Genomic DNA, 19,731 nt, shown 5'->3' with positions numbered 1-19,731 from the left:
TAGGAATATTAAGAGAGGATGAGATTAGGATTAGGAGAGGATGAGGTTTCTGTGGCAGAAGCATGTTGCGTCTCTTCTGGAGTAACCATAGGCAAGACAGCAAGTCGGCAGACATTGTTTCCTGAGTTGCCTTAATAATTATATTTACTGAAGAATTAGTGACAGCTTTTAAGAATTAACCAAGAAGTCAGAAGCCATAGTATCATTAATTATTGCAGTATTACATTTCAAGGCAGTCATGTAGAGTCTTAGTGAGATTCATTCCTGCAGTTTGCTCCACCATTATTCTATATCAAATCTGCACATTGAATTCTGCCAAATTTTGCAAGCTTACTTCACATCATTGCAGAATAGACCTTGGAGTTCCTATGTAGTTTTACCTCAAAGGTAGCTTATTAAAAGTTCCTGGCCAGTACTATCTGGCTGCAGAGTTCATGTGTGAGTTCCTAAAACATTCCTAAAACAGTGCATGTTCTGATGTAGCAAATAAGAATTACTGAATATAAATGAGGAGTTAGTCAGGGGGGTCATTTTATATGTAGCTACTCTGCTGAATCAAATAAATGCTTGCAGCTACTATCAGGTCCCCTGCTTTCTGCAAAAAATAGTTATACGTTATTGAAGGAAATGAGAAGTGAGTTTTTAGGGTTGGTTTAAGGACCTCTACATAGTGATTTATGTCTTAGGCAGAATGATATGATGAAAATAATTTTCATTATATTTATTTTGCAGTGTTTTCTAAAGATGAAACCTGAACATTTAACATTTAATGCAGCTAATGAAAAGTGTGTAACTTTTGGAGGCTCTCTTCCATCTATCTCAGATCAAGCTGACCAAGGTAGGGTGGTGAACTGGGGGCACTTTAGTATGCAGCTTCTCTTCCACATTCAGAATGGTTCTGCTTAAGAACTTGAGCATAAATCACTTGGTTATCCACAGGAATACTAGGAGCAGTCTAAAAATCCAGGACTAGTTAAAAATGTGTTGTCTGTTGTTTGCATCACTGGAAATGTAAGATGGAAATGCAGTTAGCAGACATTTGAATCAGCTTAAAGAGCAGCTTCTCTGTATGATCTTAACCTGTTTCGAGAAGAAAAAAGTTGCAAAACCTTGCACTGAGAGTTGAGCATAAAAAGGTCGTTTTTGAATGAAGAATTGTTTGGCTTTGCAAGCTAAAACATAACTGAGACTGTAGACTGCACTGTGAAAAACCACTGTAGAAGCTGCTTCCAAGAGAAGCTCAGCTGTGGAAATGAGATGGCAAATACAATGCCAGTTGGAGCACAAATTTATCTTTGTTTCTGCATGTGCCAAGCAGTTTAATGTGGCCATGTGTCCTAACTGACCCCCTGTGAGCTCTTGCGGACACTGATGAGAGGATGGAAAGCAGGAGAACTGGAAAACAGAACTGTTTTACCTTAATCAACTAAAGTCAATGAGAGAAATGCAGTGGGGAAGAAATGGGTTCACACTGGCTGCAAGTAATGTTCAGCAATAAACTGCTGAATGATGTGGCTGAATTTGCAGCTTTATTCTTGTGGATAATTAAGAGTTCTCTGAGGGTATATCTGAAGTAGCTCGGTTGAATTCTGCAGTGCCCACAGTGCATATTTTCTTTATAAGCAAATAACCTCTTGCCAAACAAAACATGGTAAGTAGACTAGAGAAGTCAAGAGTGTACCTGCAGGCAGCAGCTTAATGGTAATTTTTTTTTACTGCTGTTATTGGGGAGGATTAGTGTTATATACAGGAATATACATGTCGTAGGCCTACGTGTTTTTGTATGCATTTAAGGTTGGAAAAGCACAGCCATTCTGAAATGTTACATAGCAGAATCCCTTTTGTGATTTGGTGCATTTGGAAGTGTATGTTATTGTGTCTTGCTTTTCTTTTCTCTGTGTACTGGAGACCACCTATATGAAAAGAAGACACAGTCCTCTTAAATTGCGTTTATTTCTACAGGCTGCCTCTACCCCTCCTGGTGGTATTAGGGGCTAGTTCTGACATGTAAATCTGCAGTGGCTTTGTGTCCTTCAGAAAATAGGCTGTGGCTTGTCTGGCATGTGACCAATAGATAAAACATGTCAGCAGTAGCTAATTACATGGCTTCGATTTGTCTTGTGAACTAGTCAAGTTTAGTGAATGCCTCTGATGCCTGGGGGGTTACTAAAGCCCACTGTTTCTTGCCAGAATGTTCACTAAGAGGGGTCTGATTGAAGGTTTACCTGGCTGACTTTTTTTTCAGCTGAATCTGACTTTCTTTTACTTGTTTTGCTTTCTCTGATGGTGGGGTGGACAAACCCTGCCAGAATCCAAAAAATGTTCTGATTTATGGTATATAAAAGAGAAAGATAGGAAATAAGATTTCCTTCTTCAATTCAAAAAGGGCAGTGAAACAATACAAGATCTTGCAGGCTTGTGGAAAAGCAGCTTCTTAAATTTGTGTGTAAGTAAAAAGACTCCGAATTAGTGGGCAAAAGAACAGGTTAAATCCCCTACCTTCTCCTCAACTCAGAATTTGAAGGACAAATACCAACAGCCTACTCCTTTCAGATAAAATCAATATGAGAGGTGTTACCATATGGAAGGAAGGGGATGATAAGCATTCGGCAGCCAGGAAGGGCTGGAAAAATTAAATTAGCATAAGCAGGGACTGCATAGTCTTACTTATGTGAAGTATTCTTTCAGATGTTTACTGTTGTTTTCCTACCCACAATATGTACATTTACTGTTCTGTCCAACAGATTATATAACATCCTTGCTTCCTGGCCTGCCAAAAGATATTTGGATTGGTTTACAGTTCCTGTTCAGTACAAGAGAAAACAAATGGATAGATGAGAGTAGACTGTTGTATAGTAACTTTCACCCACTCCTGACAGGAAGATTAAGGAAAATTCCACTGGATGTAAGTTCTGATTTTTGACTTTTCTTGCCTATTGAGTAATGAACTTTGGAATATTGTGTCACAAAAAGCCCCATGTAACAGACCAAATTCCCTGGTTAGTCATTTTAATTGGCCGACAGGGTGGCTGACAGTACTGGAGTTCTCTTTGCCTTTACTTGGATGACAACTTCTGAAGTGTTTTTAGCTTAGAAAAATTTTGAGTTCAGGCACCTGGTAGTGTTTGTAAAACAGGTAAGCTGTGCTGCACCACTCCTCTTCTTAAACAAGTTCAGACAGATAGGGTTCTCCTAGACTTAGGTTACTTTACTTCTACCCAAATATGTTTATACCTTATTTGAGTCTGATAACGATATTTCTGTTTCTCAGCTTTTTGATGAAGAATTTAACAATCAGTGTGGCGTAATCCTCAATGATCCCAAATCACAGTATGTTGGAACATGGAATTTCACTGCTTGTGCTGACAGGCACTTCTTGGGTATATGCCAGCGGTCTATAGGTAAGTCTGGAGAGTCAAAATAAATTGCAGCCAGAGTTTAAACTTAAGGAGTTTAAACAGGAGACTTTAATGCATTTAAATTATTTCACTTGAAGAGCAAGATTCTTGTAGAGACTGAGCAGGTAAATTTTAGAAAAGCAGAGTGTAGAGGAGTGTCTGGGGCCTGTTTTATCAGCCATTCAGAATTCAGGGTCTTTAATGTTCCGGGGGTATAGAGGTCATATGCACTTAGGGGTGGAACAAGTGACTTCTTTTTCCTTTTCAAAACTGTGGAAGTGAGAAGTCCTAGGAAGGAATCTTACAATATTTATGTCCTCCTTAAATAGATCCTCTGTCTTTTGGTTCTTTGAGAATATAAAGTATCATAGACGCTTAGTGTTGAAGTTGGTCTCTCCCCAGAGCAAACTTGAGAGTTGGTGTGAGTGGGATTTTTTAATCTGAACTAAAAATAATATTCAGATGTACCCATGTGGGTTGGCCAATACCAATTCCTGGAGTAAGATCAAACACATATAGTTATTATGTGCATTTAATTACTGCTATGGGCTAATGTTCAGCATACCCACTTCTGAGTAGGTTCCCTTATATAAATAATCCTTTTAAGTGATGAACATGCTATCTTCTAAAAAAAAAATCAAACACAAAGAAACCTAGGTGTACAAAATGCCCAAGCCTACGCTCACCTTCTTCATTCTCAAATAGACAGAGATTTCCACCTCCCACCCCCCCACCTCCATTTAACATACAAAATCTTCTTTACTCAGTGCCAAATACTCCAGAAATTCTAAGTGTTAAGATTAGAAGTCTGGATGGAAGAGATGTCATAAAAATGTGAAAAGGAGACTTTTATGAATTGGAGGTTGACAATGCATCTGTTTATATCAATCTCTTATTAGTCTGGAGTGACTAAATACTCAAGCTTTCTTTGCCACAGCTGTAGAAGGTGTAATGAGAAAGGTTTTTGGACTGATGGAGAATTTGTCCTGCTATGGTCTGGTGTCATGGGGTAGCTTTACCTTTAAGGTGGTTTTGAGAGCTAAGGAAGTTGAAGCTGCTGGTGGCTTATGGGAGTCTTTTCTCCTGACCAATTATCAGTCATTTCTAAAATTGACAGCAGTTTTGACCATTAAAAAGTGAATTCAACCTGTGAACACCCCCTTAAGAAGTACAGTCAGAGCTCTCCTGTCCTCTTTTGTTTCCGGCTTTTGAGGAGGTAACAAGGCTCTGTCCTAGCCTCCTCCATCCCCCCCTCCCTCTCCCTCGGCCGGATAAAGCTGTAGAGGACAAAAGGGAGAGGGGGGGGAGGAAAGGAAGGCAGAGCTGGCAGCCTGGTTTAGTTTTCAGTTTCTGCTGCTGGACTGAAACCTAACACCATGAACTCTTGCAGCTTTTCTACAGCTTTTAATTCTTTTACTACCTGGATAAAACGTACAGATTACTCCTTTTTCCCAGAAAGACAGAGAAAGAGAGACAATCAACATGAAGAAGACATCATAGAACCACCAAAAACAGTGAGGAAAAGAGTTAAGTTTTAAATAAGAAAGAGAGAATAAGGAGATGCTTTACAGCTGAAATATCTTTCTGTTAAAACTATGGAGATGGACAATAGTAGTTTAAAAAGACTCCTTTAATTCATGACAGAGTATTGGGAGGAATAGAGTGTTCAAAGTAGCAAAAGAGAGAGTACTTGTGATACAGTGAGTTGCTGGAACTGGGTAGAGCGAAGATTTTGAAGCCTTGGAGGCAGTGAGAAAACTGTTTTCCAGGAAAGCTCACAGAGACAGATGAAGACTTTTGCCTTTGAATGACTTATCCTTAAAATGACATCCCTAAACTCATGGCCCATACACACCTCAGAGTGATGTGAAATGGGAGGAGAAGAACTGATGACAGGTTTCCGGGCAGCTGACATCAGAGCAATAGAAAACTATAACAGAAATAGTTTTCTTGTGAGAAACTCCATAGGTTAGCAGAAAGAGACTTCTGTTTCTCTACAAAGACTGATGAAAAGACTGTAGCAAGAATTGGGACTGTTTTTAACCACCAAAGTTCTAAAGTTTTTTTGTCCCTATATTGTCATGTGTACAAAGAAATGGTCAAGTAGTGGGAGATAAAAGGGTTTTCTGGAAGTTTTTTCTGGTGTTCTTATTCTTGTAGTTTGTTAATAAACTGTCTTTATTCCTTTTAAGTTTTAAGCCTGTTTTGCTCTTGTTCTAATCCATATCTCACAGCAAAAAATAAGTAATTTTTTAGTTACTGGTTTAAAACCACGACATCTGGTCTTATAATGTGCTAGGGATCTAAGGATAGTTGGGATTGGGAGGGACCTCAGCAGGTTGTAGGGACAGTTGTGAGACAGTCCAAGTTTTCTAGGGCTTTATCATCAGGAAAAAGATTATTCATGTTCATTGGAAATCTTGGCATGATTGTGATTTGCAGAATTTCTTGAGATGATAATCATCAGCAATTATTTTTCAGAAAAGAACATTTTACTTACTGTCTTCTTTCCAGTTTGGTACCCCTTGATGTGATGGCACCCTGGGTTCCATGGCTCTCTTTTGTAGCTGTTTACTAAGTGAAAGCATTTGGCAGCAGACAGAAACCACTTGAAACAATCTGTTTGAGCCTTGTCAGATTTCTGATCTATTGTAAGCTGTAAACATCAAATTAATATTGTGTTTCTGTCGTCTCGTGTTTTGGAAAATGGCCCTGTCAGCCTATCAATCAGCCTTTTATATACTGTTATTTATAGAGTGATGCTTCCCCTCACCCCTTGCAAGCCTTTTTCTACTTCAAATATTTTAAATATCAGGAGGGTTCTGCGTTTTGCAGAATTAATTTATTTTTGGTTGTGTATAAAGCTTTTGGGGTTACCATTTGCATGCTAAACCTTACCACCCACAGGAGTATTTGCATCTTCTATTAACTGCAGAAGCCATGCATCACTGAGCTGTGTGCCTTCAGGCGTGGTGCTGGTAGCTGTGATAACACTCCGTGCTCAGAGCACAAATAGTGAATTACATCCCTCCGTATGCAAGCTGGATTTTCTGCAATTAGTTAAGTGGAGGGAAAAACAGTTCTCACTGTATTCATGCATGGCAGTAAGGAGTCCTGGGACTGTGCTGTACCAAGATCTGCATAGACAGGTTTTGTGGCCCATTAGATTTGCATAAGCATAAATCCACAGAGATAAATGAGTCACTGTATTACAGCAGATGCTCTCTTGCATTTGTGTATAAAGTTATAGAATATGTTTTTAATTCAATAGATAATTTAGCAGTTAGCTAAAAATAACATATAAAAAGATGTCAACCTAAGTTGAGAAAAAGATATTTAATAATGCATTGGCTGAAAAATAATATTTTTTTTTAGTATATATTTTTCTGTCTAAGATATCAAAGATGTTTTCTTCTAACTATAATTACCAGCATAACCCACTATCTAAGATTTTTTTTTTTTCCCAAGCATAGTCAAACAGGTTTTTCTGATTGTTACAGAGGCACTGGGAGTTGAAAAGGTATTACACTATTTAACTACCTAATTACTGGATTTCTTTCTTATGTATAGGAGCTGCTGATAACCAGACAGAGCAAGTCATTAATGAAACATTGAGCTATCAAAATGTTCAATACATGTTAATTCTGAAGAATTTATCCTGGAATGATGCAATGGCTGCATGCATAAATAACAAGATGCAGCTGGTTAGCATCACAGACCAGTTCCAGCAGGCTTTTCTTGCTGTTCAGGCCGCTCTTCATAATTACCCACTCTGGACTGGACTCTTCAGCAGAGATGTAAGTTTGGTTTTTTCCTCAGACTGTGGCTTAAGGTAATTTTTACAGTTGTGTGAAACAAAACCTGAGTTAAAGAAATGCAATGACAAATCACTTTCTGGGCTAACTCTTTTCATATAGGGATAACCATCTGGAGTGTCTCAAGATAAATGTTTTAAACCTTCAGTTCTTCAAGTTACATATTCTTGAACTCCACTGGATGAATTGATGATGATGACAAAATTATTTTAAAAGACTGAAGATGAAGGGATATTTTGTAGGGTGGCAGCAACATAGGTTAATGAGTCATCTCTTTGGTTAACAAATGAGTAATGAGTGTTGCCATTCCTCACCGCTGTTTACAGTACCACTCTAGAAAGACGACCCAAAAATCTGTTTTGGAAGGGAGAAACTAGAAGTGGCAAATAAATTTCAAAATGAATCATTGAATACTTGTAGAGATACATTTCTGAAGTTTAACTTAGATTCTGTTGTTTCTTCATGTTATTTGTGCCCATATTTTGAGTTTGAGGGAGGCATCTCTGAGACAGGTTAGTGGGTTTTTCTTTCTCCCTATGTTTTTTACTTGGTCAAAAAAATGAAATAATGCAGGAAGTGCTGCTTTTTATCTTCATTAGCTAGAGGACCTCTTGAAAAATCTTTCTTGTGAATTGAGACCTGTCTCAGCTGTTAATGGGATGACTTGGGCTTGCTGGCAGGGTTGCCTTTTTTGCACACATTTATCTTTTTCAAGCACATAAGTCAGGAGATAATTGCAAGAAAAAGAATTTTTTTATAAGTGCCTCCCCTACAAAGTATTGTGATGCTCACTCAGCACTGTGGTGTTTTGTTCTTTTTTCAGTTCTGGGATACTGACTACTTTAGTAAAGTAGGGGAAAACAGAAATTGGAGTACATACTTTATGGAGAATATTTTTAATTTTTTAAAGGAAATAACCATTTAGTCTTAGTGAAAATGGAGAAAACCAGACAACCTATTTTCCTGTCTCTTTTGGTTTTTTTTATCTGTAAGTGATGATCAAATGATTCATTTTGGGGCATCTAGTTCAGACATGCACTGGCTCTTCACTATTGCAACACTTCATTATTTGGGCACAATTAAAATGTCACATGAAGAGAAATTATAATGCAACTGGTCAACAGAACTTGTTACTCCAGGCTGAAATCCAACACAAAAGAATGATGCAAGATAAATTACACAACAGTAGGGGGATTTCCCAAAGTCTTTCAAATGTAAGATTTTAAAGGCTAGCATGCTGCTTGTATGTGGGTTTTTTCTTCCTGCATCCTCCAGGGCAGGAACACATCTGAGGTATTAAATCAATTAAGTATTTATAGATTACTTTCAACTCAATGTGGAGTTACTGAGACTGGACTTTCTTCTCAGTTATTTCCAGATTTCCAAGACCAGGAGATTATATCCACCATTGCTTTGCAGATGCAAATGATGCAATTTGGGCATCCCATCGCTAGGCCTTCCTCCCTAAGTACAGTAGTGAAATATCACCTCTGGATAATTTGGCATTCAGCTAATTTGTATTTTTGCAACTGCAGAACTTAACAAAGCTCCTTATGTTGTGAACAGGAAATCAGTTCATGAGGGCAGTGGAACACTTACAGTTCTCATTAGAGACACTGAAAATGTCTAGCCAGTGTAAATATACTATCATATAATTTTCTGCACCTTATATTTTTTTTACAATGTGAGCTCATCCTTTTTGCTTAAATAATGCTAGGGTGGAAAACATTACGGCTGGCTGGATGGGAAACACGTGAGTTTTAGTCGCTGGTCTGAAGATGATGAAGAAACAAATGAAGAGTGTGTGTTTTTGGATACTGATGGCTTCTGGAGAACTTCTGACTGTTCCTCTGAAAATCGAGGTGCTATTTGCTACACATCAGAAAGTATGTATGCTACCATAATTTTTATAAAAGTTGACTTTTATTTTATTATGAAATATATTCAATGATTGCAGCTTATAACTTCAAAATTATAACTTTTTAAAACTTACATTTCCTCTGACAGTCTGATTTTTATGCCATTATAAAAAAAAACTGGCTTCAAAAGTGGGAAGCATGCGCCTATTGGTCTTAATCTAATTTTACCTTAGAAATAAATTCAGCATGGATGCATTGGGTCAGTACCTTTATTGCCAACTGATTTTAACTTTGCACTGCTTCTCTAAGATTGTTGCATACTAATCTCTCCCACTTGCCTGTGGGAGAAGATTAAAATACCTCTGTAGTATTTACATCTTAATATTGGGACCTCCTGAAATCTGCTCAGAAATGGAAATCCTGTACAGGAAGAAGGTACACGACTATATGGAGAAGGAAGGTAGAAGATAGACACTGAATTGAAAATTAACATAATCTGAAGCCCACAAAACCCTTCTAAATATCTACTTATTATACCAAGACTGGGATATAGTAGGATGTGATTTTTCATTTCCAGGAAAGAGCTGTGCTAGTTGTGAATCCTTCAGGAAAAGATTCTTCTGAGACGTCATCACCGACTTCTTCCCTATGAGACCATTATGATTTGTTTTGGTTTTATTCTATGTACAAGCCATTGTACATCCTAAATCACAATAAAATGTGATGTTATGACATCATTAATTATTTTGTGCTTACAAGCCAGGGAACTGCAGGAAGAGTCCTCCTCATTCCTCAAGTATTAGATAAAGCCATAGAACTAAGATGTGTTGCTAGCTGTAAAGTAGTTTATTTATTACAGTGATCTGCCTTGCACAAGAGGCAATAAGAGCTTTTTGTTGTTGGCCTACACTTAGCACTTTTATGTAGTATTTTATTTTTGAACCTATTTAAAATAACCGTGAAAACTGGCAAGTATCTGTGTTCTTTAGTAGAGCTTACTGCTGGTTTTGTTACTTTAAAAAAAATCACCGTCATGAGGAAACTGAAAACAACACATTTAAAGAATGACAGCCTAATTTGTCTTACATGTTTTTAAGTGGGTACCTGAAAGTGGTTTGTGGGGTGCCAGGTCAGGTGGTGTTATTAGTAATTCATGTCCTGATGTTGTCTTGTCTTTTTTTAGAGAAAACTGAAAAAGAACAAGTTACACAAGTGAAGTGCCCACATAAGATTAAAAATACACCCTGGATATCATTTAGAAACAATTGTTACACTTTTATGATAACAAAAAATAGATGGAGAGAACTGAAGCCTCATGAAGCTCATCATTTATGCAGGAACATGAGTAAGTACTTTGTCATACTGCAGGTATTTATGGACTTAGCTTGAGGGAGATGAGTGTTAGATCTGAGTCACTGTCTTAAAATGACAGCAGAATGAATGCTGAGAAAGGCTGTATCAGTAAAGCAGTAGTGTTGCACTACTGCTGCTGCTTGCCCTTGCACTACTCTGATAAAAACTGCCTGAGCATGGAGAGTTGAAGAAAGAGGCAGCTGGGAACTACTGAACTTTGACATCTCTGAAATATGGCAAGATTTTTGTGTTTGCTTGGGGGTTTTGTTATTATATGCCAGTTTTAAATAGTTTGGATAATTGCTGTACCCTTGGCAACATTGTGGCTTTACAGTTAGATTTTCCTTCATGGTTTCCTGCTGCCTCCAGCTTTGCTGTGTGGAACATGTAGGTGAACAAAGTAAATAAACTGAAAAGCACATGGATGTTTTCTGTCCATCCTGAATAATGTATAACCTTAGGAGCAGCTTTCCTCTTGTATTAAACGTTCAGACATACATCTTTCCAGAAATTATTTTTATTTTTTTGTGAATTAATTTCAATTCAGTCTTTTTCTTAATACTGTTTCTCTACTAGGGCAGCTCAAGCAAATCACGAAAGTTTGCTGGTATTTTTATGTTCTTTGCAGAGAATTTTTACTACATACAACTTAAAGTGACAGTAGGACCCACAAATATCTGTGCAGCTGAAATCTTCCACTTATCCACAAAACCAGGGATAGTACCATTGATAATACATTTGAAAATTGGTTTCGCACTGTTCAACTAGTTATGTTATAAAGATATGGCCTTTACAGATGTTAACCTATCTGTAATGATTGTTAACAGTAATAGAAAAAAAAATGTTTATTTTTTAACTTAAAGGTGAATTTGTAAGAAATTAATGTAAAAAAATTTTCAACAGACCCGGAAGCATTTGTTCTGAGTGTTCGAGATGAAGAGGAGAATAACTTTGTTACTGAGCAGCTTCATTCGTTCAGTGGTCTGGCTCTGTGGGTCTGGCTGGGTGTGATTTATGATGACAGTGGTAAGATTTTAAGGGTTTGGTTTTTTCTTATTAACTGGATTGGAGACAAAATTTGCAGCATTAAGTGCATGTTTCTTGCATGTTTCAGTTTATAACTAAAGTCAAAGTGAATGCAAACCTGTAACAATGATTTATATTTCTACTTGTCTTCTAGAAAAAGAAACCTGACATGCTCTCTGTTTGAGTGATAATTAGATCCAATGTGTTCTGTTTAGTCTAAATTTGATTTCCCTGGAAAGCAGGACTTAAAGTGGCCAGGATGAGTAATGCTAACATATTTAGCATTGGATATGGAACTGATTTAGAGTAACTTGCAGTATCCCAGCATTTTTTCCAAAGTGAACATCTGTTAATGTCATTAATATATTCAAAGTTAAATGGTATTTGTAGACATCATCCGAGTGGTTTAATAATTATGCAATGTTTTCCACAGATAAAGTACTCAAGTGGTATGATGAAACTCATCTGACTTACAATAACTGGAGGCTGGGAAGACCTATCATAAAGAAGAACAGTTTTTTTGCTGGTGTAAATCTTGATGGGTTTTGGGATATTTATAATTATTCTCAAAGTTGGCATGCTAATCACTACAACATGTACAGTATTCTCGCCTGTAAAATCGAAAGGGGTGAGTAGTATTGGAGTATTGGATGAGGGTCATAATTTAAATCATGCTTCCTGCTGAATAAGGCTTTGGTTTTGCTCCTAGTGGAGCATGTCACAGCTGTCATGAGCATTTGGGGTCATCTAGTCAGTCTGCATCACTGCTGTGATACTCTGATCAGGAGAAATGTTTGCTGTGCTCATCCAGCAACTGCTGAACTCAGTGTTCCAAGTAGCAAAAGTAAACTTAACTTGATGGAAGTGGCTTGTACTGAGCACTTTAATGCTTGAGTTACACTGATACAGGTGGATTTTAATGCTTTCTGTATTTTTGCCTAGTAACATGAAAGAAATGCATGCAGCTTACCATCTTATTCTTTGAAACAGGACACCAACAGCACAAGCCTCCATTGCCTGACACTATTCCACATGGGAACAGAACATACAGGATCCTTCAGAAAAAATTGACATGGTATGAGGCATTGAGATCTTGCCAAGAAAATAACAGTGATTTAGCAAGCGTACACAGTGAATCAGAACAGTTATTTCTAGAAGATATTGTCAAACAGGATGGTTATCCTCTGTGGCTTGGGTTGTCAATTCATGATGTAAGTATATACTGTTGGGGACATCAGTAACAGATATGTGAATAATATTTTGGACAAGATACAAAATATTTTCTGGTGTTTTTTTCCAGTTCCTTAGAATCTGTTTTACATGTGGTGTATTTTCAACCTTGTGTAATGTGTTAATGCTAAGTTTTGGTGAATGTAGGCACACCAAGATATTTCTTCTTAATACCTGACAGTTTAAAATAATACGCTGTTCTCTCACCATTCCTTGCAGCACAAGGAAGTGTGATTTGCTACCCCTAGAGGCTTCAGACTTTATAGCCCTCTGTAGAATCAGATTTCATTAGCAAATAGAGGCAGACAAGGTTGTGTGGAACCTGCTTAGTTGAGATCAGGACTGGCTCTCCAGAGCAGTTCAGGAGCTGGCTCTCAGTAAATTCAGTGTCCATTCTCCCAGGAAACACAATAGCAGGAGGCAGCTGCAGATCCTCCTCCTCAGCTTTACCGAGAGCCAAAAGCCTGTGGCCCTGACCCTGCTCCCCTCACTAACTGCCTGACTTGCTCACAGTAGTTAGTTGGCAGGAATACTCCTCTGCAGAGGTGTGATTTCTGTGTATACCTGTGAATGGGTCCTTCACAACTGACCCCTCATTGTCATGGGTTTCCAGGAATGTATCTGAAGTAGGAGCTAGCACTGCAAACCATCCCTGAGCTGCCCAGTTTTACTGAGACCATCTCAACAGTTTAGCAGTTTGCAATGTATCCATTAATGTTCATGACAGGGAAGGCAGATTGCTTAAATGAAACAGCAGGGTGGAACTAAGAAAAAGTTCCCCATAGGATAAAACAGGCACATTGCATTCACATTAAACTTCTGAACATGTTGTCCTTTCTCAGTTCCCACAAATAATAAAAAATTCTATGTTAAGAAAATGCAAACTATATTGTATGTTTTTTTGCTGTGAATTTAGATGAGACCACCTGCTCTTTAATTTATCACTCTACAAGGGGCAAATATTGCTACATGACTTAATTCATGATGGATGACATTTCAAGCACAGTCATATGTGGTTTAAAAGTTATGGTTTTTTTCCTTAATTAGGGAAGTAAAGCTAATTTTGAATGGTCAGATGGAAGTGACTTTGACTACTATCCCTGGGAATTGGAAAACTCAAATACTACTGAGAACTGTGTTGTGTTGGATACTAAAGGATTTTGGAACCGTACAAAATGTACAAATGTTGCTGAAGGTGCCATTTGCTATAGCCCTCCAAACAGTAAGTGTTATTTTTAAGGTTTTGTTGGCTGTCTTTACATGTTTTATTTAGAAGTAGAAATGAAGGTTGAAGTACTGCACATGGTTCCTTTTTTAAGAGGAGTTTTCTATCAGGGATGATAAAACACTTTTTAATACTGCAGGGAGATAAATTCTCATCATTCCCGTGGTGAAAACCTAAATCAAATCTGGTTACTTCGTGATCACCTGTGATAGGAATATCAAATGTATGAATCTTTTCTAAATCAAAGTACTTATCAAATATATCTATAACAAATGTCAAACACCACAAAAAAGCAATGAAAAACTTTTTCCAAGCCTTTGGGATTTATGGTCATTTTTAAATGAATTCATACATGACACAAGAAGAAGGAATGTAAGCTAATTGAATAGTGGTTGTTGGTAGGAGTAGTAGCCCTTGTTAATACTTATTCTCCTGTTATTCCAGAGACTGTGCACAAACTGCTGCAGGAGAAATAACAGCGATTTCTTTGTCTTTGCAGAGAGAAAATTAGAGGCAAAGCAAGCAAGCAGAGCCTCTGGATGCCCACAGAGCAGTGGCTCCCTGCAGTGGGAGCAGTACAGGGATCACTGTTACGCCTTTGACATGGCATTCTACAATTTTTCTGTGTATAACGTGGAAGAGGCTAAGAGAATCTGCCAGAAGCTGAGTAGGTTTAGACTCTTTATCACATTACAACTTGTAATAAGTCCACTATTTGAGAAGAAATAAAACCCAACAACCTAAAATCTTACACTGGTTATACTTCAGCTTTGCCATTTTTATGCTCCTTTAGTTTAGGAAAGGCAATAGCAAGCTTTATCTTTGAACACCTGATGAAAATTCTTAATAAAATACTGCAACATGCTACAGATCATTTGGCACACAAGTATCAACAAATAAAATGCAGGTAGCCAGTTGCAGAAGGTTCAGAAATTTAATGCTTATGGTTTGGAGGAAAATATTTTTTCTGTATGGCAAGTTAGTGCTGTTGGCAGGGCTTTCTTATTATATCCTTGCCATAGCTGCTTGCTAATAGGGAGCTTGCTAACCTATCAAATGGTTCAAACAGCATGTATGTTATAGATATTAAAGCATGTAAAAAACTTAATTTTATGTCAAATTAATGTATTTTCTCTCTTTGCTGAGCTACACAGAGAATTGCATTGAAGAGACGGTGTTAATTAGTTTCATGTACATAAGTTTTAATCACCCTAATATAGAAGTTAGTGACTGTCATAACTTTCTTTTATGGAATTATCCTATGGTATGATGTTGGACTCACTGTTTAGGATCTAAAGTACCCAGTCCTAGATGGAGTTTTCTGTTGAGTCCAATTTGGTCTGGTAGTTGAAAGAGAAAGCATCTGGTTTATATTTATATATAATTGTACAGGATGGGTACACTCTGAACATGCCTCTCTAGCATGCCCTTTCCTCCCTCTTATTCCTTGATTACTGTACATAAAAACCTGAGGCACAGTGGAAGGATTGATTTAGAAAATAACTTGACTCAGCAAAATGCTGAGCTTTTGTTCAACTGTATTTTCGAAAGCCTATTACTTGGGCAAGACTGGTAATTCTCAAAAGGCATGTCTCTTGATATCTTCCATGTATATAGTCTGTAGCTGCAATAAGTTTACTCTGATTTTATTCTGTATAACCTGCTAGAATAGCCAGCCATCTGAAGCCATCTCATAAAACATACTGTGTTTTAGGGGATGGGAGGCTCATGTCTTTATTCTGAGAGTTATTCTAACCTAATTTTACAAGCCCAGATCAGCAAATCCTTTCCCATAGTAATGGTTCCCAGAGAAAATTCAGTGTACCAGCACCATGAAAAGTCATGTAAGTTGCAATTCTGACTGGTTTCCTCTGCCCCTTAGATCCTTCAGCAACCCTTCTGACTATAGTAGATGCTGAAGAAAATGCATTTGTGAGTGCACACATAAAGGAACATGATCTCATCACCAAGAATGTATGGCTTGGCTTGGATCAGAGCTTTAAGGGTAAGAAGTAGAAACAATGTATGAGCATGAATGTTTCGTATTGTAAATATGAATGCATAAATCCTCCAATAAGAATAGTCATGTAGTGTTGGTAGCCTACAGTAACTTCTACTTGAGGTTGGAATCTGTCATTTAACATTTTAAAGCTCTTTTGACTTCACTGTAGTTAAGTTTCTTCCTGTTGCACAGTTAGGGTAATCAGGAGCCCCTGAAATTAATTTTTCCACCTCTGTTATTGCTGCCTAATATTTGATGCAAGTGCATCAATTCCTAAAGCTCTAGAGAAGAGAGGTGGCTAAGAGTTGTGTGTTCATATTTACTGCTTTTAATATATGGAATGGATAGTCAGCTCTTTTCTTTTTAGCAATGTAAAGAAGTTAAAAGATTGTGAATGACATTGTGTAGCATTACAGGATGTTTTGGTGATCTAGACTAAGTCATGTTTTTTTCAGCAGGACAGTCCCTGAACTGGCTGGATGGCTCATCAGTTAATTATGTCAACTGGGAGAATAAAACAGCAGAAGCCAATGAAAAATGCAGTGTTATCCTGTCCACAACTGGCACGTGGTCCAAGGTTGACTGTGCACGTAGTCGAAGCAGAGTGGTTTGTAAAGCTCCTTTAGGTATGGAACCATTATTTTAGCAGAGACTTAATTTTGTAGAGTCTCTTGTCAGGAATTTCTGCTTTGTTGGATGAAGTCAGTATTGAAATGATGGAAGTGCAATTCACAAAAGAACCTATCAAGTACCTCTGCCTAAGCAAGAGTCTTCTGTTGTTGTTTAGCCATAAAATTGCATTCAGAAACAAATTGTCTAGGAATTTACTTCTCCTGGCTCTCACTGTCCACTCAGTGGGTAAGAAGGAAACTGATGTGTCCAGAAAGTGTAGAGTAGTTGCTATTGCTTTTTACCACAGGGTAAAACTCACTCTCATGGGTGAATTTGTATAGGTGGAATCAGAAAGAGTTCTGCTTGTAAGAGATGCTGAGTAAACAGGTACTGCACATTGTGTTTTCAGTCTTGGGGAAGCTTCTGGAAATGTCACCCCACAGCTCCAGAAAAGACAGGCCTTTACTCCCTCATCCTTGGCATCCAGGAAAGCAAGCAGTTAACTGAGCATTAAGCAAGCAAGTTCCTGAGAAGTAGTGGAATCTTTCTGATTTTGAATACATTTTCACTGAAATGGAAATGCAGGAATAGATTAAACTTTGTTCCCCTAAGGAAGATCTCAACAAGATCTTTTCAGTCTGAAGGGAGTATTATTACCTTCCCTTCCAAGAGCCCAGGATCTCATTAGATTTATGAAGTATACAAACCTCTAAATGAGTGTAGCCTTTGCAAGTAGTTGTTTTTTTGAACTCCAGAGGTCCCTTCCAACCTAAATATTAGTAAATTAACAGCAGAATGATCAAAAATAAGGTAATGCATTTGTGCATGGATCAGCATCTAACTTCTCATGTGATGAAGTGAAGACTATTAATAAGAAGCATTTTGCTTTGACTTGAGCTGACTGCAGTATTAACATGTAGCTACCTAAGCATCAACCCTATGACAAAATATTGTCGCCAAAAATCTTAAATAATAGCTATTGGTCTTTTGCTCTGTTTCAGGTTCTAATCATACTGGTGTGGCTGTAGCATTTGCCCTGCTAATTATCTTGGTTTTCATTGCTGGACTGGTATGGTACCTCTACAAAAAGAAGCGTCTTCACTGGAGTGCCTTCTCTTCTGTACGCTATCAAAGAGGGATGAATGATGATGAAACTGATGATATGTTCACAAAAGATAGCTATTGAAAAAACTTTCTTCTGATCAATTGAAGCATGAACTTCACTGTGTGAAGCCATAAGAACGAGCTACTTGATGTTCTATTACTTCTTTTTGGAAAAGTAACAAGGTTATTAATGGGGGCTAAATTTAGTTTGTTTATATACAAGTGCAATTTTTATTCAGTTTTATGGTAAGTCTTTACATTTGGCCTCAGCCTTTTAAGATGTAAGGTGTTTAGAGTTCTGTTGTATTTTTTAATTTATAGCATTATCTCTCTACTGGAATTTTTGATGGAACAAATTAATGCCAACAGTACTTCACACAACTTTAATGAATATACTTAAAATTTACTTCTCCCAATACTCTTATTTATACTAGGATTAAATTCCTAATTTTATAGTTACCAACCTATAACTTTATAGGTGAAATATATCATCTGTCCAGGAAACAAGATAAAAGATATGTGTAAGGAAAGACTGAGAATATATGGTAAACAAACTTGTGTACATAAATGCTAAAAATACTTGAGTATTTTTCATAAAACTTAAACTTGATTTTTGTATGTGATGTGTTACTGTAGCCTTTCCTATGCACTCCAAAGAATGCTATAAAGGGAAAAAGGGAAGAAAGAGTTGTATATATTAATTACTCAATCAATTATTGTTTTGAAAAAGTCTTTAGACTTTTTTGAATGCACAGTACAAAGGAAGCAGGTGCATTTACTTTTATGAAGGAGGATATGCCAAAGACCAAATCCATTTTGCATGTGGTGGTGGCCTGAGGTGGTAAATAGGAATACATTGGCCTGGTGTGCTGACAAGAGTACTACTGATTTCTCTGAAGCAGCAGAACAAGGTCACAGTGTTCAACTGCCTTCTTTTCCTGCAGTTTACTAATGTTGATGGCACTTTTCTTTGTTCCTGTTTGCACTATTTTGATAAGGAAGTGTTTATCATTTGTGTTGAGAAGTAGAGAACTTGTAGATACCACTTTGAGCCTGTTAAAAGAGCAGCCTGAAGGGGTGGAGGAGCCATTGTGGTACTTTGCTGATCAAAGAAGTAAGCACTTTTGTTGTTTCTTTGGTACTTTGGGCACAATTGTGAACATTTGCTTTTTCTGAGGTAACTTGTAGAAAATGTAGTTACAATGACAATAACTCTCATTCTTTAACCTACCCTGGTATGAGAAGTGTTTGAAACTTTGCGAAGTCTGGTTCCTGATGTCTTCTGGTTTAGCTTATATGCCTAAGTGCTTTGCCAAATGACTTCTAACTTAATGGAATAGAAAAAATGTTGGTTATTGTCTTTTTCTAAATACAGTAATAAGTGGGGAAAATTATTTACAAGTTCCCATGCTTTGAGATTTACTAGTTTTATAGATGTTTATACTATGAGTATTTTTAGGTGTGAATCTGAAATGGAAAGTGGAAATTAATAGTAAGATCTTAATTCAACACAAAAGGATATATACTTTTTATTAAAAATTGTATATTTTATTCTTATAAATGATGTAAATAATTTTTTTAAGGCCCCATTTCTCATGTTTGTTTCATCACACACAAATTGTCTAATCACTGGTAATTCCTTTTTGTGTAAGCACGATGGCCTTAGTGCAGGTGAATAACCCACTTCATTTGAAATACACAGGAAGATTATTTGGCAGCATTGTTATTGAAAGAATAAAGTTAAATAAAACACTGAACTACTTACACTGGTTTTATTTCCATGGAAGCAGTTATCAGAGTTAAGGTATGGGTCATTAATCACTGGGTGCAAAAGCAGAGCACAGGGGCTGTGATCAGAATTAAGGCCCATAAATGTGTGTTACCACAGTAAGAAAACTTTAGAGGTAATACGTATCTTTGATGTATTTAAAAAGAATGCTGGCAATTTTCTTTTTGGACTTCAAAACTTAGTTATACCTAGCTTTTATCAAGCTGCTTCAGGCTTACACAGGGAACATTCTTCTGTGCCTTTTTGTTCTAATTAGGGTGTAGTCCATTAGCACCTTGAGGCCCAAATTAAGGCAGAGTGTAAAGGCTCCCTCCATAA

General features: G+C 37.3%; 1 protein-coding gene across 2 annotated transcripts in view; it reads left to right on the top strand.

The window, feature by feature from the left end:
* The window catches only part of LY75 (lymphocyte antigen 75), a 45,578-nt gene extending 26,197 nt beyond the window's left edge, over window positions 1–19,381 (top strand). The window contains exons 22-35 of one of the 2 annotated variants that reach the window (XM_058839832.1): window positions 733–838; window positions 2,745–2,905; window positions 3,272–3,401; window positions 6,969–7,195; window positions 8,931–9,099; window positions 10,256–10,417; window positions 11,329–11,451; window positions 11,885–12,079; window positions 12,442–12,662; window positions 13,729–13,903; window positions 14,406–14,573; window positions 15,789–15,911; window positions 16,364–16,534; window positions 17,522–19,381. In XM_058839832.1, coding sequence (XP_058695815.1) covers window positions 733–838; window positions 2,745–2,905; window positions 3,272–3,401; window positions 6,969–7,195; window positions 8,931–9,099; window positions 10,256–10,417; window positions 11,329–11,451; window positions 11,885–12,079; window positions 12,442–12,662; window positions 13,729–13,903; window positions 14,406–14,573; window positions 15,789–15,911; window positions 16,364–16,534; window positions 17,522–17,706 — 2,316 coding nt within the window. In that variant the 3' untranslated portion in view covers window positions 17,707–19,381. The remainder of the gene's footprint in view (window positions 1–732; window positions 839–2,744; window positions 2,906–3,271; window positions 3,402–6,968; window positions 7,196–8,930; window positions 9,100–10,255; window positions 10,418–11,328; window positions 11,452–11,884; window positions 12,080–12,441; window positions 12,663–13,728; window positions 13,904–14,405; window positions 14,574–15,788; window positions 15,912–16,363; window positions 16,535–17,521) is intronic. The other variant, XM_058839833.1, reaches the window with a different exon arrangement.
* Window positions 19,382–19,731: the final 350 nt, after the last annotated feature.

This window comes from Poecile atricapillus, chromosome 5, assembly GCF_030490865.1.
Source record: "Poecile atricapillus isolate bPoeAtr1 chromosome 5, bPoeAtr1.hap1, whole genome shotgun sequence".
Taxonomy (NCBI): domain Eukaryota; kingdom Metazoa; phylum Chordata; class Aves; order Passeriformes; family Paridae; genus Poecile; species Poecile atricapillus.
Note: the sequence above shows the minus strand (reverse complement) of the source record. Positions and strands in the feature narration are given on the sequence as shown.